The sequence below is a fragment of the Ambystoma mexicanum genome, chromosome 1q, assembly GCF_040938575.1.
Source record: "Ambystoma mexicanum isolate Mex_15411 chromosome 1q, UKY_AmexF1_1, whole genome shotgun sequence".
In the NCBI taxonomy this organism is placed as follows: Eukaryota; Metazoa; Chordata; class Amphibia; order Caudata; family Ambystomatidae; genus Ambystoma; species Ambystoma mexicanum.
Window position 1 is genome coordinate 1,395,234,859 of NC_090922.1, and position 24,460 is coordinate 1,395,259,318.

The 24,460-nt window shown below is 44.2% G+C and overlaps 1 protein-coding gene across 2 annotated transcripts in view; it reads right to left on the reverse strand.

Moving 5' to 3' along the window:
- Positions 1-359: 359 nt before the first annotated feature.
- MOB3C (MOB kinase activator 3C) overlaps positions 360-24,460 on the reverse strand; it is a 537,932-nt gene continuing 513,831 nt past the window's right edge. For both annotated transcript variants that reach the window (XM_069642262.1, XM_069642261.1), the window contains exon 4: positions 360-4,771. In XM_069642262.1, coding sequence (XP_069498363.1) covers positions 4,742-4,771 — 30 coding nt within the window. In that variant the 3' untranslated portion in view covers positions 360-4,741. The remainder of the gene's footprint in view (positions 4,772-24,460) is intronic.

Below are 24,460 nucleotides of genomic sequence, written 5' to 3' on the forward strand. Positions count from 1 at the left end.
TGTTAGAAGTGCATTCTTCATAAAATGTTTCGTTATAAAGATATGTAATCGATACAGGTCATGTAACATCCTAATAAGAAAATAACCCAGCAGGAAGGACCGGATCTGCTTTGCGTATTCTTGCCACGTAGAGCAATGAGCTGGGAGCATCATGGCGGCTTCACTAGATGTAGTCGTTGATATTCCCCACTGGTATTAAAATAAACTCACAAAAAGAAATACCATACAATGAGTAAATAACAGAGACAAGACTAGCAATTCTTCCGCTAAGACAGCCTCCCGAATGCTGCAGTGGGAGTCTTGTTAACATTAACAAGATTTCAATATACACAAAACTGAATGTTGCAAGATGTACAAGAGACGTTACCAAAAACCTTGTTTTATTGATAAAAAAAGAATAAATATGAACATGGACAGTTGATATGAGGTTGACACGGGTTGAAGGCATTCTCACAGTACACAAATCAGAGGATCGGATGTGCCAGAACAGAAAAAGAATATACATGTGCATACATCCGTTGCAGTGAAAAACAGAAAAGGTTACAGAAGACAAAAATGTAAACTGCTGCGCGCTACTTTCTGGCGCGCATGACCTCAAAAAACACATTCAGTGGTTTCATCGGCAAAAGTTTGAAAGTCGTAAATGTAACCCCGCTAAAAATCATTAGGGTGGTAAATTAGATACATTTATATTGAAGGGGGCAGTTTTTAAGGGCGCATGGGGCAAAAAATGGTGTGGCAGGGTGCGGGACAAGGAAACTGCGGATTGGCGCCCCATTCATTATAAGGAAAGATCAATTTCTTGGATGAAACTTACCACTACTATATTTTTGTGGACGAGAGCACGTAGAACCCTGAAGCCGGAACGTTTTGTGTGATAAAGCTCTCCACTCTTACCATTGAATGGAGAATGGATTGTGTAACTAGGGAAATCCTGGGGGGGGAAAGGGGGTGCAGCTGTGGGCCAATCACAAACCTGGCCTTGAATGCAGTGGATGCCACCTGCCTTTGATTCATTGCTTGATGGGGTGGTCACTAGACGTTCCTGACAATGTGATTGGCCAAAATAATTCAGACCATCAAGTTGGCTGACGCACTCCATCATGCCATGAAGGATCCTGGGATGGTTGTGCCCTTTTTTGGGTATGTTCCGCCTCGAGATGGGAAGGTGAGCGGGATGGAATGGCGAAGGCTTTTCCGCTATTCTATTGGGCCAGATGTGACGGTGACAAACATCACAAGACTTGAGGTGATAGTATCACTTCTTTTAATTGTCCGTAAGATGCATCACCAGGGCTTTTTTTCCGATCTTTCCTTCTGAAAATGGGGGGTTGCCAACCGGTTACCAGACTCTGCCTGGCCCATGGGCAATTGGGCAATGCCTGAACAAGAAGCGCAACATGCTAGCGAGGGCCACTTGTTTGGATTAAAGTGGGACACTTTTTTGACCAATGTGGACCAGTTTGATGAGTTACTTCACTATGTGGCTAGTATTTTTGACCATTTGTTGCCGAATAAACATTCTTGAAATTGCACAATTTGCATCACAATTAATAAAAAAACTCCCCCTTTGGTACTGTTCAAACAGTCTGTTACAAAAGGAATGAATTGCCCTTTGCAACTGTGGGACACTTTTTCATTGGTGCCCGAGACAATTTTATGCCTCATTCCGACCTTGCCGGTTACTCACTTCCTGCATAACCTGGAAGACAGGGGGGGGGGGGGGCTGCTTCACAAAATGTGTCCCTCATGAAAATGTGGCGATGCCCGTGAGCGTCTCAGTTGGGCACGCGCTACTTTATACGTGATTCACAAAGCTTACAAGGGAACCAATCTGGAGATGCCTGGAGCATCTTTCAGACGCGCCTGTGCAAATGGCATTCACAATGGTTGCGCAATGGTAGGGTTGTGACAAATATTCACCCTGCAAGAATAAGTGGGTGAAAATGAGATTTGTACACATCATGAATGGACGAAAATCAGTAATCATTGTATTTGTGGTAAAGTAATTCCTCAAAAATGCGTTTGGTGGATTTTAAAACCTGCAAAACTGTAGGAAAAAAGTCAGAATTGAATCCGTTGCTGGAGATTTTCTCAGCAAACTAAGCAAAATGATTTCACTGTACTAATAAAATGCAACAGTAGTTTATGTGCAGGTTTGTACCTAGTAAAGTAAGCGGGTAACTCAAGTGAGTTGTTTCAAACTAGAGTTTTCAACTTATTGTAGAACAACTTGCAAATTAGTTTTCTGTTGGATTTCTTTTTAGGAAGTTGAATTATTACAAATCCAGCAAAACTATAATTTGTAGGATTCATTTCAGTAATTTCGCCCGAGATAGTTGAAAGAAAAATATAATACTCTTGAATTTCACAAAACAGGAGCACTTAAATGCAGCATTTCTCAAAATTGGAGGACAGGAAATGACCAAGTTTCGCACATACCAATAGCATCTCAGAAATCCCCCCGTCGTCACGCCTCCAACGCAAGGCTTTGCGGATCAGGTACCAGGTAGCCGGGGCAAATCCGAGATGCTTACAGGCAACTCCAGATCTTCTCCAGGGCAAATCCATGTGACTCAGTCTCAGGTCTGATGTATTTGCGCGCTGTATAAGTGTAAACCTTCACCTCCACCCTTTGGTCCAGCAAAGGCTGGAGGTAAAGGCGGCAAAGTCATGACGTAACACAGATCCCTTGTCCATGGAGTTTTGGAAAATGTAAAACATAAACCATTTTAGCTGCTGTAGGCTTGAAGGAGAAAACACATCTACACACACTTTTCCAATGTGCTTAGGGATTAGGAAACATCATTTTGTGTGATAACATATTGCGTCACAAAGAATGGTTCTGGGTGATTCCATCGAATCTATTTTTTCGAATCCGATTTGGTCGAGCTTTTTTTCACTCTAACTCGATTTGGCCGCAAATATATGCCGGGGGGAAAGCCCCTGCATCCCCGCCCTCCGACCCCCACCTCTATTTATATTCACAATCCTCCCCCACCGCCACATATATTTGCGGTCAATTTCGGTTAAAAAAACTGCGACCAAATCGAATTCGACCAATTGCACGGCGCAGATCTGCCGCTGTCATGAAGAAGAAGTTTGCAAAATGTTTGTAACTATGGTCCCCAGAGATTGTTTTTGGAAGCACTAGACACACCCGGGGCACATGGTTGAGTGTGAGCAAGGAGGTGGCAAGCGCACGACCACTAAGCAGCATCGTGTGGTGTATTGTGGGTGAGCAAAGCCCCTTCACGGGTTTCCGTTTCCTGTCCTTGAAACGTATTGCCTTAAAACCATGCACATACATCAGTGATCTGCCCAAAGCAACTTTCTTCTGTCTGTGGAAGAAATACCACTGATTCAAAATTGCCTCTCCATACTCGTTAATATCACACCAGGTGGTATTGGCTATGATATCGGTATTACTGATGGATATGTGGAATTCATACCAGTGTTGCATATTTCACTGGTAACTACTGCCTGTGTTCAAAGTACCAGTCGCAGAACGTATATGTTTCTGCGCTTTCTGCGTTTGTATACATTTTGCCCGTGGTACATTTTACCATTGTGGGAGAAATACTACAGTGAAACAAAAGTACTTTTCTATAGTTCAGGGCAGATCCTTTGCAGATATTACCACTTCTGCATTGTTATTTAAAGCACAATTTACACCAGCTCAGAGTTTATCTTATGTTAATACCACCAATTCAAGACTTATTTTTCTGTGATGGAGATCAGCGGTAGTAATGCATTTACCGCAGGTGGCAATAGTATCTTCATCAGTAAATGAACAGGAAAAGAGTGGAGCAGAGTTTCCAGTCCAGTGGCATGTCACCCTTCTGGAATAAGCAGTACTCTACCACTGGGGGTATTTACCATTTACAGCTGGGGCTTGCCTCAGAAACCTTTCCAGTGGGAAGTCATTTGGATCAAGCTGTTGCCACTGGACCCCCAACATTAGAAGCCTCGGGCGCCCCTCATATCCGCTTCAGTCAATGACAAATCAATGCATTCACAAAACAGGATACATTTCCATGGAAGAGAGAAATCCAGAAAAGAAAGCAAACAAAAAAAAGGGTTCCTAGTGATTCCATAGACAGCCAAACCATCAACAACCATATCATTGACACAAAAAGCATCGAAAAAAAACATTGAATCCATTTTTTTTTTAATGGGGGATTCCTCCCACCCCCTTTTTAAAACATTAAAACACATTTTTACTAAACTAAACCCTTTACCATTTTAAAAAAATGCATTCAATACATTTTTTCGATGCCTTTTTTTCAATGGTATGGTCTGTCGATGCTTAGGATTCGATGCAATGACCGGATACCAAAAAACACATGTCACCTATATTTTGGAATGTTCTATCACAGCTTGTTCCTATGTGGAATGTGGAAAAGGGTAGGCGTGGAAAGGGTTCAAGATTCCACCGCGAGGATTAGAAAAGCAATCGCAGGGGTCCAGCGCCTTGTCAGTAGTTAGTACTCATCATGGTCCATTCAACAGAATCCCCGCCTGAAGAACGAATGCATGGATAAAGGAAAAGTCCCACAGCGCCCACCAACAAACCACCTCCATTGGAACCAATGTCAAGAGGACTGGAGGGAGCATTCGGAATCCTGGAGTCGCCATGTTTGTTTGCGGTTTTTGCAGGTGCCCAGTGACTCTGGAATCCATTGGCCAGCTTTCTCAGTTCTCTTCGATATTTCCACCAGCCGACAACGTCTCAGCCGCGTCAGTGGCAAATCTTCTCTGTCATTTCTCTCTGCCGGAAAAGAGAAGAAAGCAATCAGGCTGTTAATGCCAGAGGTCTCTCAGGTTCATGCTACCGATTCAAATTATCAGGGTCAGGGCCACGTAATCAGAAGAAAGGTTACAAAACCAATTTCAAAGCAGCAAATCTCCACACTGTTGGGAAAGGCATGGTAAGTGCAGCACAGCGATTTTAGTCTTCATGGCACCCCCAATCTGATACAGCCCCATTTATGTGCTTTTGTAAATTTTGGGGCAGATTCGTAATGCTGTAAGTGGGCCGGGGCTAGCTGGGGCAGAGAACCAGCTGTCTCCAGCAAATGGTTCTGAGATGGCAGACTGCCGGGGCTCCCAAAAGTCCCCAGCTCAACCAATGAGACCTCTAGAGGCGAGAGAGTTTCAGGCTTTAGGAAAAAAGGCCTTTTCTCCAATAGTAGTGGCACCAGCACCTGCCAGGCACCCTTTTAACCAAGAGAGGAACGGGGCTGGTGCCATCAGAGAAAAGGCAAAGCAGCTAGAAGCTACGGCTTTTTCCAAAGCCTGAAGCTCTTGCTTATTAGCGAGAGCTTCAGGCTTTAGACAAAATGGACTTCACCTTTTCTTCCTTAATGGTTGCGCTGACTCCCACCTTGCATCCCTTCAATTAAGAGATGCAGCGATCACCATCTGGTGGTGATCGATGCATCTCTTAATTGAGGGGAGGCCTGGTGGGTGCAGGTGCCACCATTAAGGAAGAAAAGGTGTGGATCTGATCCCAGCCAGGCATCCCTTTATGTAAGAGATGCAGGGATCATCACCTTCGCACCCCAGTGAGAGGGTGACGATAACTGCAAAAAGGATGCCTGGCGTGGTGCGAAAGGTGGCACTCGCCTGCCACCCATTGGGCCAGGCCCTCTTTAGTCCATGCCTCTTTAGAGAGCACCCCCTCGATTTTCTATGCCACTTAAAGCACTGTGCTGGCTGGCTGCAAGACACTGATTCCCAAGGGGTCCTGCAACTCGCGCATTCAGAGTGACATGGTCCTAAAGGGCTCATTACTGTATATGCATGTTTAGAATTTACAAGCTCTGTTTGAGCGCTAGGAAGGGACGCATGAATGGAATGATGCATTCAACGCATGAACATTGCAATTCTTTACAGGTAGGGTGACCAGACGTCCCGGTTTTGCCAGGACTGTCCCGGTTTTTGATGCTCTGTCCCCCTTTCTCAAGATTATGTTTCCATTGGAAACTGTAGTGGTCCTGGTTCTTTTTAGTCGGTCTTCATAGCTGGCAGGAATGAATGCACAATCTCACACATAACGAATGCTGCATTTTACAACTTAAGATAGTGTTAGTTTGTGATAAATTAATTATAATATGTGTTTATTTGAATATTAAGACTTAAACCCACTTCCCCTCCAACTGCTACTGAAGTGTAGTGCCTTGACAGAGACTTTCAAGAGTTAGTCCTACTTTTATGCTAGTCGCCCTAATTCCGGTTTTCTACTTTTTAAATCTGGTCCCCCCATTGCAGGGGGGGTTCTAACAGTGGCCTGCACAGACCACTAGCTCCATTGTGCTTTCCCCGTTCTGGTAATCCGACAAGAGATCACAGGCCCTGGAGAAGGCGTTGCAAGTCACAAGCCCTTCCAGGGGCCTCCCGTTGAGAATGTCGCGTGCACCTGTCACGCCCCACAAGCGATCTGATTTAGAAAGATTAGTTTGTGACCTGCTCTACAAATATCATATACCATTACACAATAGCCTCTGCCTACAACAAACGCACGTGTGCACACACATGCACACACACACTCGCACGGTCGAACGCACACACACACGTGACAGTCATACAAAGATACACACACTCTTGAGTGTGACTGTGTGGGACGGACACACCCTCCTAATTTAGCAGCCTTCGGGGAACCGGACGTGGTGTGCCAATAGGGAATGACATCAGTATCACGCAGGCTTTATTCGGTGTGAGTACCATCAAAGCACGCAATAGGGAACGTGGTGATTGACAGAAGTGACATCCTCTCCATTGTTTATTTATTTATTGTCGTTTTTAGTTCAATTGAGCTTTTACATCAGTACACATACAAATACATAATGGGAGGGAAGTGCCATGTTATCAGTTACGGGTGGGCGTGGACTGTACAAAGGCCCATTGTAAACTATGTTCCACGCGCTCAAGAGCAAATTGTTACATTCAAACATGAAAGTCATTATATCTAAACCACAACCACAAAAAAAGAACCACACACGCATCAGAACCTCACAACATTTCATACGAATTTAGAAAAACGAAAAGAAAACGAAAAAAATGACCTTTGTGAGCAAATTACACTCAGTGGGGTGCATCAATATACGCCTTGCTAACCACACAACGCCAGCAAAGCGGACCCTGAACCCGCAAAACAGCTGCTGCCAGCCTGTCACTGAAGTCTCCGTGTCACGCACCGGGCCGCTCCCCAGTCCCTGCGCCAGGGTGACCAAGAGCACCTTCCTGCCAAGCCCCCGACTCAACCTCTTTCACCCCCATCCAACCTCCGCCTGAAATCCTTGCTTTTACCAGTAGCAAAACACAATGCTTCCTACTTAGGTCACATATGGCCCCTTACTACCCCCAAAAGGGGGCAACCCAAAATCAGGCCCGTTATCAACAATGAGAGAAACATGCTGGAGGCCCGCCACATCCTTGCTATCGCAGGAACCTGCCTATCTCGAGCCTCAACCCCATCTAAACTGTTCTTCTTCCATCCAGTTATAGAAAATAGGATATGTTTGGGGGAACATCGAGCAACGCAAGAGGATGAGTGCGCAAATGAAACAACTCATCCTCTGATCACATGCTAACATGGTGTGCTTACTTGGAAACAGTAACCCGTAGGTGTAAATCTGCGGCCAGACCACTACCCAGAATGCTTCATTGCTGGCAGAGACAGCCTCATTTTCACCTAGCTAGTAAGCCACCCTCTCGACCTAAATACTGACTCACACCCTCAACTTCGATTCCTCATGCACTACTAACTTAAACGACACTCACTTTCAACCACCCCAGGAATAGCCCTATACCCCCCTCTATCCGCTGACGACTTTGCTTCTGGGTCTGCAACATCCCCATCGTTTGTGACACCCTTCCACCCTGTTATCCATCCCACGTCCTCCCCTTCTCACCACTCCTCGCGTTCCCCCAAGCTCTCCTCACTGTGCCACTTTTCACCCACCTCCACTACTGAAGCGCTACCTGTGCTTCACTCTTCCAAATCTTCCTGTGCATCTAATGATCCCTTTGATCCTCAAACTATCAAGGAACTCACACCTGTTACCTCCACCCACCTCTCGGCCCTATTCAACCTATCTCTCTTCTGGCTTCTGCCCGGATTGCTACAACAGCCACCATAATAAAAGTACCTGCCGTCAACCTGATCAATCCTCATACTACCGACCGACCTCTCTAAAATCCCTCAAAGTCTTGTCTTCAGTCGTATTGTCAACTATCCTCAAACGTAATAACTCCGCTCACACCTAATCTGGTTTCCGGTCTAAACATTTCAGATTTCTCTCACAGCTCCAAATTCTCAACCACTGTACATCATTTCCCCCTTTTCCCCTTCTTCATGATATGATATGATAGGTTATTTATAACACGCTTAATACCCAGAGGTTTCTAAGCGCAGACCCGGGATCGAACCTGTGTTGCTTCGTGTCGTCTTGCTTCCAAGGCGAGCATGTTGCCGCTAAGCTATCCTCCCGGGACAAACATCCTCATTGTATCTGACCTTTCTGCTGCCTTTGACACTTCCCTCCTGCAAACTCTATCCTCCTTTAGTTTAAAAAACACACCACTTGACAAAACAGGAAGTGCTATCGCATAGCATTGTACACTACAAAAAATATGGTTACGATATCACTATAATGTGATGTACATTTCATACAAGAATGGATCGCCATATGTATCGTTAAGATCAGTGTGTGTAGGTCCATATTACCAAATTACTGTGAATGCAAGTACCATGACCAAATGATAATAATGTGTTGTTATATCGCACTTACGCTTGAGCGCTTTATATAGAAAAAATATACACCCAATATCACCCAACCTGTGTTGGTACTCGTGTATCGACCTCAGAAGGATGAAAGGCTGAGTTGAGGCGTTTAAGAACAGACTAAATCAGTGACTCACCCCCTGAAGTGTGCCTGAAATAAACCTTTAATGAGCCGAGCAATTATTGTATAGAATTCCAGAAAGACCCATTATTTGGTATTCCTAATCTTTCTTATTTAGGGTCAGTGCTGAAAGTGTTAGACTTGTGTCTCTCCTTTTCTTCTTTTTCTTCTTTTTTTAAGGGGCTTTAACAAGAAAGTCAGCACTCCAAAACTAAAGAGCCACATGGTGCTGGCCACAGCCCATGAGCTTGCATTACAAAAAACAAAAAATGTTTTAAAAAAAAAATCTTTTTTTTTCTTTTTTCTCGAGTTCGCAAGGGTGACCACAGAGGTCGCAAAGGAGACCTCAGAGGTCGCAAGGGAGACCTCAGAGGTCGCAGTTGCGACCTCTGGCGACCCCTAAATGATGTCCCTGGCCACTCCTCACAGCTCTGCAATCTATCTGTCCCCCGCCCCACCGGGCTTCCTCCAGATTCTGCTCCTCTTCTTTACTAACCAAACTCCACTCAAAATCTCTGCCCAGACATCAAAGCTTCCTCATCAATGGGCCTCTTCAAAACAAAACTCAAGCTTCACTGCCAGTGTCCGAAGGCACCTCTGCTACTCACCCCAAGGGATCACCTAACCCACTTCTTGCAACCTAATCTCTCAGGATCATGCCTTATGACTGGCCATTGGCTCATCATGTGAGATTATTCATGTCATATACTCTTCCATGTCCCTGGTATATGTTTTTGTATAATACCCTTCCATCTCCATGTAGAAAGTTTAATATACAGGCAGCCTACCCTGGGAATGCCTATGCCCTCCATTGATGCTTATTATGTAAATACTTTTTGTTAGCAGCAAAGCACTTTGGGTATGATGCAAGAAGGCCAAAACCACTTGTTACCTTATGATTGTCAAGCACTCTGTTGCTTTCGAAAGCAGGTATGTGCTAAGAAAATAACATAATGATAATAATAATAATAATACTAATATTATTATTATTAACAATCATGATAATAACAGGGATTTGACCTCTTAAAGCAGGATTGCTTTTACCCAATCCCATGTGACCTTTTGCCTTTATGAAGACTGGGTCACCAACTCCTTCTTTGATTCCTTTGGACTGGTACAAAAAGAACAGAGGAATTAGTTTGGACCTTCCCGGGAGAGCAGTCCTCTCCAAGGTCCTCCAGTTGTGAGGAGAAGGCAGGTGTTCCAAGGCAGAGGCAGGTTCTGCTCACCACCCCGTCCCCAGGGATCATTGGAGGTGGACTGCTGTTGGACCAAGCCCAGTGCTTTAAGTGGGGTAAGAAATTGAGGGGGGGCCCTCGTTTGGGGGCGTGGCTTTCATTGTGGGCGTGGCCTAAAAGTGCACAAATCATAGTAAGGTGCGCAAACAAATATATAAATGTATGTGAGCATTTATATGTTTGTATGCGTACTACTATGGTGTGTGTACTTTTCAAGCCATATTTTATAAACATAGCAATGTTACATATTTCTATGTTTATAAAAGGTGGTTTGAAAAGTGCACAAACCATAGTCAGTTATGCACACTTGTGTGCTTACCTTACTATGGTTTGTGTACGTTTCAAGCCACCTTTTATAAACGTAGATATTTGTAACATGTTTCTATGTTTCTAAAAGATGGCTTGACACGTAAACAATTCAAGGCATGACGGACAAAACAAACCGCAAGTGGCTTTGTCCGTCGACAAAGCTTTATAAAAGATGCCTTGAATTGTGCACGTTTCAAGCCGTCTTTTATAAACATAGAAATATTTCTACCTTTATAAAAGATGGCTTGAAACGTACACAGTTCAAGGCATCTTTTATAAAGCTTTGCCGACGGAGAAAGGCACCTCGGGCTCTGTGATCTATCTGCTATCACTGAGCCCGAGGTGTCTTTCACCCTCTGCGAACCCGCGGGCTCCATGATTTAATCTGCATATTAGATCACGGAGCCCGCGGGGGTCAGTGACCTGGGGAGGGAAAACAAAGGGACAGTAACTTCCTCTGATGACCCTGATGAGGGGTCATCAGAGGGAGTTACACTAACTGACAGAAGTGCCGCCAGCCTCAGCGTCGCTGTCGCTGGCTGGCACTTCTGTCAGCTTGGCCAACATAATGACGGGCGCATCTCCCGTCGCGGCTGCGGCCGCGGCGGGATAATGCTTCCCGCAATGTTGTGTGGGACGGGGGGCCCCGGCTGGGCCCCGGCTCAGCCCCACTTTCTGGAGACTGCCGGGGCCCGGCCCCGGCAGGCCCCGGCCCACTTAAAGCACTGACCAAGCCCTACACTCTCGGCCAGCTGCACTGGTAACTGGGCTCCTCACATAGGTGAATACCTCCGGCAGGGCTGATCTAGATTCCCCTGTGAGGCAGTGACGAGAAAAGGACCAATGTTATCCCTGGTTTGGGCATTATAGCACAAGACGAAGCAAAGCAGCTGGATTTCTGCCATCTACAGCTTTGAAACACCCCCAAACTAGAGGTGCCCATGTTTGAAAGCGTTTGAACCACCAGGTGCATTCATGGAACTGGCTTGACACTGCATCACACACAGCAGAGACTGTGATCTGTTCAGCTTAAACAACCAGCGGGCCATTGCAGACGGCTTTAAGTTGCCACCTCTTCTGACATTGCATCGGACCATCAGGATCATAGCTTTAAACTACCCTGGACCTAGACTAGAACCGCTGGAAGCATTACATCACTCCTCTGCCAACTCTGTTTTTACCAACATCCCAAACCAGCTCGACCCTCGGTGAGCCCTCCTAATTTCATCATTTGAACACCGTCTTATAACAGCATGGAGCTACAGATTTGAACCGCATCAACACCAGCCTGCTGTTTGAAAAATCATGATTCGCTGGATCCAAACCTGGTTCGGCCCATGCAGATACCATCCTGAAGCCTGGCTCAACATTGTCAAACTGCCCAAGAACTGAGAAGGTAATGTTGAGAGGCACCAGCCTCCTTAGTGCTAAATTACCCATGTGTACCTTTTTCTACAAGACTTATGGTCATTGGCGACATTGTTTGCAGTTTCTTGCATTTCACCCCAGCTAAATAAACCGGAGTGCTTGTACCATGTATATTTTGAAAATTCCCAGGTATGGCTCAGGAGAACGACATCATGTAGGTAGGCAATGCTGAAGTCCTCTGACCCAGACATGATCTGATTCGCCATCCTTTAAAAGGCGGCATGGGCATTTCTTTCTAACCCAAAAGGAAAAACAGTTAACTGGTTGTGCCCTTCTGGAGTGCAAAACGCTGAGTTCTCCTTTGCTTTGTCAGTTAGGCAAATCTGCCAGTGGTCAAAAGTTCTCATGAATTTGACAGTGACTAATCTGTCAATAAATTAATCTGCCCTAGATACAGGGTGTGCATCTGTTTTGGTGACAGAATTGAGCCCTCTGTAGTCCACGCAAAAGCAGACTTCAGTTTTCCAACTATTGGACTTTTTAGGTCCCAGTACCACAGGACAAACGCTGGGTCTGTGGGACGGCTCAATCACCACTAAGGTCCAACAACTAGGAGGCATCCAGCTTGACGGTGTCCTTGTCAGACCTTCAGTGAATTCTACTCTTCACCAGCTCGCTGTTTCGAGTGTCAATATCATGGATGCACAAAGCAAACGTTCCTGCAGTCAGCAAGATCAGACTGACATATTGGGCTAGCAAAAGCCGGCAGTCCCACAACTGCTGTTTCTTAGGTCTGAGGATTTCTGAACTCCCTTCATAGACCCATCTGCTCATGAAACAAGTCTGGGAGGGGACTGGTCTCCTCCTCAGTCTCGTCATCAGTCACAAGAGCCATCATCAAGTCACCCCTGCTGTAGTGAGGCTGCAGCCGATTGACATGGACCCTATGAGTCTGCCTTGAGGTCTATTTGTCAGTTAGTTAGTTAACCTCGCTGATAATTTCCAGAACCACATAAGTCCAAGACCAATTATGAAATGGGCTGCGCTTGACCTCTGCATGAGAGTATATTCCGGCTCACTTTAAAGGAAAATCATTTTCTCAGTACATCCTGAACATCAATGGGGCTACCCCCAAGCTTGTTTCTCTGCCTGTTCATGCAGACAAGTAAGAGTGACACAGTCTATGCATTTCAAAAGTCACCCAGACTTGGACTTCCAGCTGATGACACATCACTCAGTTCTAGCAGGCCCTTAAGGTTGTAAACTACTTTGTATTCCATCTAAGGTGTGGTTATATGCCTGTAGGCAACCTTGGCATCACTGAACACCATAGTAAGCATCTCAGGGGCCACTAGGTGCTCTCTGGCAGGTGCAGGCACCTCTGTAGACTGTGGATATGGACTGGGTAGTAACGGTGCACCTGGTCTTTCACCATCTCCAGAGCTCCTGGGCCCGTTCCCTCAAGTGCTGTTTACCACCCTCCTTCTTTGGCACAAAATCTATCGACCATGGCAATGATTTTGGTGTTGGGCAAGTCATTCCACAACAGAGAGCCCACTGGAATTGCATCTTTGACAGCAATATGGCGCTATGAGTTTCTCCCCTCCAAATCTATTCTACGATAGTCAGTGGGCAAAGGGTAAGGCCATCAAATCCCCTAAATAAGTTGTCTGAACCAGGAATGATCTGATCATCTTGCACCCACCATCTGCAATAAATCTTCCAAGATGGGGCGAGCAGAAATGGAATCACTCTGTCTTAGAGCCCATGCAGTGGGTCTCACAGCAACTGAAGAGCCAGAACAGCCAGGATCCCTGTTCCACCTCATTGAACCATTCACACCACAGTCAAACTGTGTTCACCGCACTCGAACCAGAGGAACACACTGGTGCTGCTTTTGGCACTTTATCGAATTTCAAGCTATCACTGCTTTGCATACATCGAACCGGCTCGACATGGTATTATGGCAAGCAGATCACATCACTTGTTTGACTCAAACAACCAGCTCACTGCTGCAGACAAACTCGAACCGCCATCTCGTCGAACCCTGCATTGGATAATCAAGATCACTGCATCAAACTGACGGCCCTCGACTTAAACCGCTGGAGCATCGCGTCTCACCAACCTGAACCAGCAGTTACCACTGTCTCGCAGCCAACTGATGCTCAAACTGACCCTAGTGAGCCATCCGCACCTCACAACCCGTTCACTACACTCAAGCCCCACCAAACTCTCACTTCGAACAAATTAGATATCAGCATGCTGCTTGAACCAGCACGACTCGCCGCATTCGAACCGCAACTGTTGAACCAAAGAACATTGTAATAAGGTACTTGTCCAAATGGTCTACTTTTGAGACCCTAGTCACCAGTAAGACATCTTGTTTTTCTTCAACAAAATATCCTTTTTGAACCATGGTCGCAGTTATTGTCCTCTCTTCCCTAAAGAAAGTATCTAGAGTGTATCTACAGTCTTGTTCTGAATTTCTTTGTCTTCTTTTGCAGCAGTGTTTTTTTAATGGTATTTTTTAATATTTTGTTGACAATTCATTTGTTTAGTATTTATATTTTTCTAAAACATTTATTCTTTTATTTTAGAATTGTGTTATGTTGACAACCCTTCTAAGAGTATAGTCTTCCAATGGCCCAAGTTACCACAAACGGCGAAGCAGGTATAGTTCTTAGCCGTGCCTGTTTTATCCCCATGATTGGCCTAACTGTTGTTTTATTGAAGTGTGGGGCCTGAGCAGGTGCTGTATCCACTGCTCATCTCTGTACTCCTGCAGAGAAGAAGTCAATTCGTCTCGTGTCATTTTTTTGCTTAAGTGAAAGCAGTAACCAACCTCTCCTTCTTTCACATCCGGCAATGGAGAGAAACCCGTCCATAGAATCAAACGTGTCGTCATCATCTCCCGACTCATCTAATGTAATGAAATCTACAGTAGACTGGATTACTGACAACATTCTTGCAGAAGTGACAAAGTGTCTACAGTCAAGAAGCCCGCCTGATCTTTGGCCAATAAGGTTCTGACCATGCCTTGTAGTTTCTCCACTGACTACCGTAATGAGGTGACTTTTTAGTTGTCTGACCTACAAGCCTACCATGGGCAAGCACTACGGTACCTTGTAAAGCATTGGCACATTACTAGCTGAACAGATACCTAACGCCAACCAAGGCTTCCCAAAACCAACTGGTTATCCTCCAGATTAAACATAAACATTTTAATGGTAGATTGCTCAACTGTCAAGGTGCTTCACTCCCCGCCCCCCTCCCTCTCTTAAGTGTGGCCAGATGATTTACCCAGGATAGTCAACACCACTTCATCTCTTTAACCATCCCTGTTATAGGTGTATGTAGAACCATGGTCTCATTGCTAATGCTATATTGCAATATAACAGAACATAACGTGACACTGTGGCAGACTCCCAAGTCTGACCGATGCAGAGTCAATGACGTGCTTTGTGTCCTTAAGCACTCTGCCTAGAAGCACCAGCTCACCTAGAGTTCAGGCCAAAAAAATCTTTCGTAACCATGACCTTATCGAAGAGACCCCTCAAATAAATCAGCGCTCTTTTGTTTGCTTTTTAGGGAGCTGTTGCAAAATTGGCAAATTCCGATTTTTGACATACAACCCCTCTCAAATATTGTTGGGGGCCCTAGGGAAATGAGCAGAAGGGATTTGTCATATGTGACTTCCTGGTAGGGCTACAACATGCTCAGGCTGAGAAGACTGACCAATGTGGAGCCAATGACATGATTTGTTTCTTACAGTTCTTTGCACAGAAGCACACGCCTAATGTTTGGTCAAGTAAAATAATGCATACCATTAAAAAAAAAAAGAAACTCCATTTATTGGAAGCCACCAATTGTTTCAAAGTTGTTTCAAAGATGAGCCATCACTCCCCCACCAAAAAAGACCCAAATGCTCCCTTCTCTGGTCAGCAGAGATAACACTTTTTAATTAATGGAGAAATGGCACCTCTTGATGAAAGGAAACAGCCATTTGCCACAGGACAGAGTCAAGGAAGGGTGTGAGGGGTGGAGTCTCTTACCTTCGAAGACCCCACGTCATGGCCTAAAAAAGAACAGATATTTACATCTTCAAATCAAGAGCAGTAGAAGACGTCAAACCCAGAAACGGTGAGTCTGGAGCAGTGTGTTTCTGTGTGTGTGCGATTTCTATGTGTATGTCTATGCGCTTGTGTGTGCATGTTTGTGTGTGTGACAAGCTATCTTTGCGGTACAGTTTCTGCTGTGTTACCTCTTTATTTGTTTCAGATGCCTAGCAATGGAGTGGAGTGTTTTGCTATATGCCTACACAGAGCTACATTATCTATGCCATGCCCAGTTTTAAAGTGAAGCATCCGGTTAGATTTGGTATGCTACATTGTTTTATGTAATGCTATGCCATGTCATGCTTTAAGCTGTAGAAACATCTTGTGTAATACCTTGCTCTGCTGGTATAAATGTGTTCTTTTCCCAAAGCTAATGCATGTTAACTAGAATGTACCCGAGTGGTACTGTATGTACATATTCACTCATTCAGGAGAAGGGGGGATATTATGTTGGTTTCCATTTGTACTAGCTGGGTAGGTCATGTTATATTATGTTGTAGAGAGCTGATAGCAACCCCCTAAACATACAAAAAAGAAAGAAAAACCTGAAGGTTAAACTAGGAAATCTAATCTGTTAACTAGACCATACACCCCTGTTTTGACCCAACATTCGCATGACGCTCTCTATTAACAGTGACAGGGACATCCCAATGCCCTACACTCTATTGAAGGCTATACCAGCCAAATAGTTATCACAATTCAATGATAGGCTTTTAGTCAGTAATAGACATTAAATAATGTTCTTCGTCAAATAGATTCAATCCTTAGTTTCTTCATCAAGTGCATATTTTATTCATACAATTCAGCTCAACGTGTTTCCGGATGGACATCCCTTCTTCAGGAGAAAATCAATTGTAATCTGTGAAATTAACACAGATGCAAACCATCAGTAACCTTATCCATCATTTATAAAGGTAGATGCTGAAAAAGAATATGGAGTCAGTAATTGACCTGATACAAAGTAAGAGGTCTCTAGGGTAAAAGTTTTCAACACCAGTGGGGTGCCAACTAAAGAATACCACACGGTGTACAACAAAGTACCAATATTCTGTAAATATTATCATTTTAATCAATCAGTTGAAACTTAAAACCAAAGGTATATATAAAGAGAGGGCCCGAAAAATGTCCTACCTTTCATAATTAATCCTTGGTTACATGTAATAAAGATGCTGTGTGCAAAGAAAAAGTGGGGCAGTCTGAGTAAGTTATATTTGTTCACTTACTTTCTTGACACTGATTCAGTGTTTCCAATCAAAATGGCGACTACCTCGAGGTAACTCCATCTCTACTGGCCGGTAGAATCTTGACCTGTTCTTGAAGAATTCACTACTGAACTCATACTTGCTGAAATCTTAAATAAGTTATTATTTATTCATTTTTTGTCGAATATTCTACACTTTAGATCTGCTTTCCTGAAATGTTTTTAACTATATTATTGAGTATGATAGCCTTATTTTATATATTTCTAATTTCGATTGTTCACTACACTTCCCCACAGGAGTCATTATAAACTTACTCCAAATGACCCACCTTTTCTTTGCAGACAGCATATCTATTGCACGTTTCACATTGTATTAGATAAATGAACAACCCCATTGGGAACCTATTCTCTTTACATAATTGGCAGTCCATTTGCCAGGATTACTTGATTTCTCCCCTGCGCCTGAAGTGTTTGTATAATTTTCAATAGACAGCAGCTTCATTCTATAGAATTCTTTGTAATCCTGGTGTGCAGTGTGTTATCCACAATCCAATGTTGTTGCTCTATATTAACAGGACACAGCAACTGCAGCCTAGGGTGAGAAGGCCAGTCAAAGCAGGGATTATGCAAATTAACGTCCATAAGCGCCCAGCCTCAGCCTAAAAGGATACGTGCCTCACGCACTAATATAACCATTTGATTAAAGCCCCTAGCAGGTCCCAGGAACCTCCCGTGAGGCTGGACTGGGGCTTCTGTTCCCAAGGAAGCTGCGGTTGCAATCCCACCATCAGTTAAATGTGTCCATTGCTCCTTTTAGCTTTCCCATTTATAGAACCATGCTGTTTCGTGGCTGTCCGGTACTCAGCGGAATGACTAGAGGGGCTTTGCACACTGTGTTTTCCTGGGCATGTTTTCTACATGCCTTGGCTCACCATGACACTATGGAAGGCTCAGATGTCTGACCGCGGCTAAGCCATAGACTGGCTTGGTGTTCTTAAGCACTTTGCGCAGAAGCCCAGGGTTTTGGTGACCATTACATAAATAAATGAGGAAACCAACAAATATGAGTTCTTTTGCTTGCTTTTCCAGGAGCTGTTGCAAAATTGACAAATTCGGATTTTTGACATACAACCTCAGCAAATGTTTTTGGGGGCCCTAGGGAAGTCGGTAAAAGGGCTTTGCTGCCCGTATTTACTGGAGCATCGCTTCAGCATGTCCCACCTCACCATGCAGTGAGTACATTCCAGACATAACCCCTGGTCCAGCGGACACCTCTTCTCCAGAGATCTCTGGTTTCGGCGCTGTGCCCCATAGAATACATTCATACATTAATTCAGTGCAATTGTACACATAGCACTTCCACCTTTTCCTTCTCATGCCTTTCTGAGCACCTTATCTATCCCCAACCTCATCTCAACTATCTACCTTACTTTGCTCCTCTCTACCATTACTGAATGTTCTATCCTACTCCTCCTTCACCTCTGTGACAGGCAACAGTGCTCCGACACCATGAACAATGGCAGTAGGTGCTGTACAAATGCAAGATAACATAACATTCCTGTCCCCTCATATTGCTCCATATTCTAATCCACCCCTCACGTCCCCCGCAACTCGAATCAGTTACATGCTACTGCTGCAATAGCTACAAAAATCCTAAAACAAAATAAAAATAAGCATGTTTAGATTAGCAAAGGGCAAAAAACATTGGAGGGCTTAAGCACCCCTAGCCAGACCTAATGATAACTGGACTCAGTTACAGAGAGGGTATATTGGGTTACCCTTAGCTGCAGCCTCCCACCCCAGCCTCCTGCCAGAATGCTATGCCATTGATACTTCCTGAATCTGTCTGAGCACATGTTATCAGGCGAAGGGCCGCTTCACCTTACAGGAAAGCATGACTCATGGTAGAGGAAGCCACCCACCCATCCCCTTTGAGGTCTGCTCATTTAATCAGCTGCAAGGAAATTCACCCTTAGCAAGCTAGGCATCGTTCAGTAACCTCGGCATTCCTGTCACACAGCTGAGGGCAGGCTCATAAACACAGTGGGCCTCATTCCGAGTATGGCGGTAAGGGATAGCGGCCACCGGTAACGAGACCGGTGGCGGTAATCCCTTACCGCCATACTCCGAGTTCCCTTTGCGCCCTCGCCCTTAATGCCTGCTTTGAGCAGGTGTTAAAGTCGAGGGCGCAACGGGGCCTCCAAGCCAATAACGGTGACCGTAATGAACGGTCACCGTTATTTGCATCTTCCCCGTTCCCATTGAGCCCTATGGGGGCTCATTTGGGAATGGGGAAGAGCCTTGGTGAATGGGGAATTACCGCCCCGCCAACCTTGGAATGGGGCGGTAATTCCGCCATCCACCAAGGCGCTGCCGGTCCGGGTACCGCGTCAACCAAGGCGTTAATAGCGCCATTGGTTAGCGCCGTACTCGGAATGAGGCCCAGTGCCTCCCATATTTATGTCTGCATGCATTCTACTTCCACTTGCATTCACTTTAGTTTGATGAAGGACCTCCCCTCTCCAGTATCCCATGACCAAAGAGAAACAGTCCTCCCCCTAGTCCTGCTTTGCTTGCCAAGCTTCTACAAAACTCTGGCAACACAATACACTTGTCTTTTTGATGCTGTTGAATCCACGTGTTGTTTTTCCTTTAAAGAGTACTCCTGATACAATTAGCTACACAGGAAGTGCTTTATACTTTGCATCTAGGAGCTTAGAAAAGGTGTGATATAGTGAAACTCCTGTACTATGCAGCCCATGCGCTGGTCAAAAGTAAATTTCTAGAGGAGACACTTAACTGCTTAAAGCATTGCCCTCTTTTCTAGATAATGATGGCTGGTACAACGGGCATTTGTTCACCTGGGTAATGGCGCAAAATGTCGCCCTCAGAATTCCGACTCCCGAAATATGTATGTGGTGTAAAGGGGGATGAAAAAAAGAAATCTGGATTTTCGGCCGTCGGAATTCTGGAGGTCGTAGTAATCACATAGATGGGTTTACCTGTAGTCCTGGTCAGTCATATCGTTGATCAGCCGTATTGATGGTGAGCTATATGGTAGATGCTGGTGTGCCGCTTGGACCAGCACGACTCGCCGCATCCGAACCTGGTTCGACCTGCAACTGCCGAACCGTCGGACATTGAAATAAAAACAGAATGTTTTTTACAGAAGATTTCCCCATGTAACCAGTGCACTATGCACCAGCTGCCCATATGGTTCCTTACCAGGAGAGCACATCAAATAAAGCACAGATATGGGGCCAACCCACAGTGTACAAGCGCAAATGACTGCGGGCCTGATGGGAGTTGTGGCAAACACTGGAGTTTAAGGCTGACATCATCCCTTCCAGCACAACCATTCTAATGTGGCTGGAAGGATTACCGAGACAGGGAACGTCGTATTTTCCAACTGAAAAAGCTCATAGAATCTTTTGATGTGGGTTCAATGTGTGCACCAGGGTCACTACGATGATTTCTAAAAACTCTGCAACATTTCTTATTTAATAAAGTCTTGTTGAGCCTCCAGTAAATTAGAAAAGTGGTGTTGCCAACTAGGGAAATAAGTTGTCTTTAATGGAAAACCTTGTCTAGAAATGTAAAGACACCTCACATGGGCTGTATTTAAGCTCCTTTTTTTAACAGAACTGGTCTCCGGTATTAAGCGCGTTATAAAAGAATAATTATAACATGCAGAAGAAGGGCTCTGCAAAAGAGAATGCCCTTGCAGGGTCAGCCCTCAATGGATTATGGTCACAAGGACTGTTGTCAGACCGTAAATCAATCACACGTAAAAGCTGTCTGGCCGCCACATTCACAATTTAACAGAATATGGTGCTTTTAAGAAAAGTGTTGCTTCTCCATGGAACAATTTTCAATTTTGTCATGCACGTCAGAATCGGACCCTCAGTGTTTCATCTCTCTGATGTCCAAAAATGCAGTGTTATTTCATTTAACAATAATAATAGAAAATATCACTGTGCTTATTTTATTTTACATGTATATCAGCGCAAAAAGCCCTGAGGCATCTTGGCGCTAGTTACAGAAAGTGCATGCACATTTCATAAGAGTTTAATGCGTATGTGGGTTACAGTGTATGTGTACATTATGGTAAAGCCTCGCCTCATGGAAAGTGGGGCTACTTCAGCGGTACAAACAAGCATAAGGACAAAATCAGTAGGTGGGCACAATCTGGAAAAGCCTCGCCTCATGGTACAGGGGCGCTACATCAGAAGTACAAGCACGCATAATGACAGAATCAGTGGGTGTGCACAGTATAGTGAGGCCTCGCCTCTTGGAGTGGTGGCTATGGCAGAAATGCAAACAAGCAAAGGGCTTCAAATGCTGGAGTATTCATACTTTGAGCTCACATGTGGTACTCCCCACGTACCATTTATCACATGGACACATGAGCACATACACTACAAAAGTGGTGTTGCATGTAATAAGTTGTTTTATGTCGCTCACAGTGCCTAAGCTAAGATGTACATAATTCTTGGATGACAGTGCATTTGGACACACCTTACATTTAGTATATATGAAGAAGCCTTTAACAGAATTAGCTAGTACCTCCAACTTCCTTCCTTTTAAATGGATGTAAAAAACTAGCAACCAATGTATCCAATGTAACTGCACTGGTTACCTGTCCAACCTCTGATCTCGGGCCCAGGTCTTCCTCCCTTGCCAGTCGCACACCTGCACTGCCTTCCAGGCAACCCACACACTTGGGGACTGTTTTCAGTATCCCTACAGTCCTACTACCAGCACTCGACACCTGTTGTCTGCACTTACCCTAGCACTTGCCACCTGCTGGCCGTACTTTTACTTATTGTTTATTTATTCTATTATCCCATGAACTGCACTGTCCCCTCCCCATACCCCCCGCACGTTCCCACTTCCCACTTCCCATGCACTTGCGCGATCTGAATGACACCTGGCCTAGTAGGATCATTGTCTGTCTTCCCTCTGCCCCCTCTCCCTTGCCTTGTCACGCCTTGAAACACTTGTGTATAGGCACGTTATAAATATCATATCATATCATATCCTTTAGGCTAGGTGCTTTCCTGAAAGTGAGACTGGGATTTGATGGCAGCAAGGAAGACAATTCTCTATCTAATTTAAGAACATGTCACTTGTCCGAATTGTCTCAGCTGCTTGACCATAAGTTAATATGAGTCATGTCTGATTAACCCCTTCCGGGTCTGGTGGATGCTGGTCCCTTGACAAACTTTGTCGATCCAGACCTCTTGCTTTCACATATGCTCTTCTAGCCACCTGTGTTGCACATCCTTGTGCCCTGAACATACAAGCAGCCTTGGAGCATGTGATATCGAAATCCTCCAGATGCCTGCAATTGCCTCAATATCTGACAAATCACCATATGGCATGCCTTTTTTGCAACTGGTAGGGTGGTTTACTGGAAGCATGAATGGGAATACCAGAACTGTTAGGTTTAATGTATAGGGCAGTATGAAAACCTGCGATGTCTAAGTTGACTACAAAATCCAAAAATATGACACGAGTTCCACTATGGCTTTCCGTAAAATGAAAATTGATATTATTCCCATTAAGTTGTTCAACAAATGCACACCAATCAATACTGGTGCCCTTCCAAATAACGAACAGGTCATCTATGTATCACCACCAGGAAACCATCTTGTCAGTACACACATTATTGGACTCAGAAACAATTGTTTCTTGCCACCACCCCATTGTCAAATTTACATAAGATTGGCAAACATACTCCCCATTGCTGTACCTTGCAGTTTGAGTTAAAAGACCTAATTGAAAAGGAACACCTTATTAGTAAGACACAATTCCAAAATGTCAATGATCACAACAGTATGGGAAAGAAAATTGAGGGAGTGTTGACTCAAAAAGTATTTGCATGCTTTCATAAAGACATTATGTTCGATAGAAGTATAAAGTAAGACCACATCAAGTGTGGCCATCATGAGGCCAGGCTTACAAGGTACCTCACTGATGTGCTTTAAGAAATCCTTAGTGTCTCGCAAATATGATGGTAGGCTAGGCACAAATGACATTAAAGTCTTGTCGACAAATTTCAAAAGATTTTCCAGCAAAGATCCTGACAAGTCACAATAGGTCTGCCCTGTGGTCTAAACAAGTATGTATGAATTTTGGGCAGAAAGTATATGCTGGGACAGTAAAAGAATTTGGTGACAAAACAACACAAGTGTCCAGATCAAGAATGCCCCTATCTATCCACTTCTGGAGCAGCAAATTGTTTGTACATCGGAAAAAGGACTGACCCAAAAATTTGGAATAACATAACTTATACTTCAATTGTCGATTGACTTGTCACATCGATTTAATAAGACTATGTTAGTGCCCTTGTTTAAAGATGACTTCTGGAAATGTAGAAAATTCAACGTCTCTTGCTGGTGGATGGTGAGATTATATCTCCTGCTGTAAACATTGGTGTTTCTTAGTTTGGGCAGATCATCAATAACTAGATCTTCAAATGCCTCCAGACATCCTCTGACTGAAAAAGTAGGATTGAATCTGGACTTATTCTTAAGCTGCATAGTACTGACCCAGTTAGGATTAATGTCCAAATCTTGAAAGTCTGAATCAGAAATCACATCTGCAACATTATCATCGGAAAATGTGACCAGGTTAGTTAAAGAGATTTTCAAATCAGTTTTACCATTTTGGAACACACTGGGAGTTGGCTTATTAGGGTTCAAAGCGAAAAACATTTTGAGTTTAAGCATCCTTATAAAATGGTCAAAGTCAATGCGAGTCTGAACATAATCATAGTTCATTTAAGGGCAGGACTTGAAACCCAAACGCAGTACCTGCGCTGTTTCTCAGTTAAGATGTAAGCAGACATGTTAACTAACCACTGTAGTAATGATACTACAGTGGAAGCAATTATTTCTTTCATCTGCCCCATAACGAGTTCATCTGGTTAGGGGGAACATCCCTGATCACACTACACAGTTTTCCACAGCAGGTCTTTTTCCTATTGTTTTCATGCATCCACGTCCTCTTCCGTGGCCCCTTCCCTGTTTCTGCAGTTTACCATCTTAACAAAGGAGCCGCATTTCCTCTAAAAAAATGTAACTTTAACATTGGTGTATTCGTATCATTATTGGATACATCTGATTCAGAGGAAGAAGATGCAACCTTGGAAATAGTGACGTCTGTAGAAAGTTGCCGTAGATGATCAAATCTCCTCGCAAAAGTATAAATATGACTTGATTCATAATCGTTTTTATCATGGATGAATTTACGATGTTATCGTTGTTTTTTTCTTTAAACTTTCTTTATTATTTCAAGATACCAAACACTCAAATG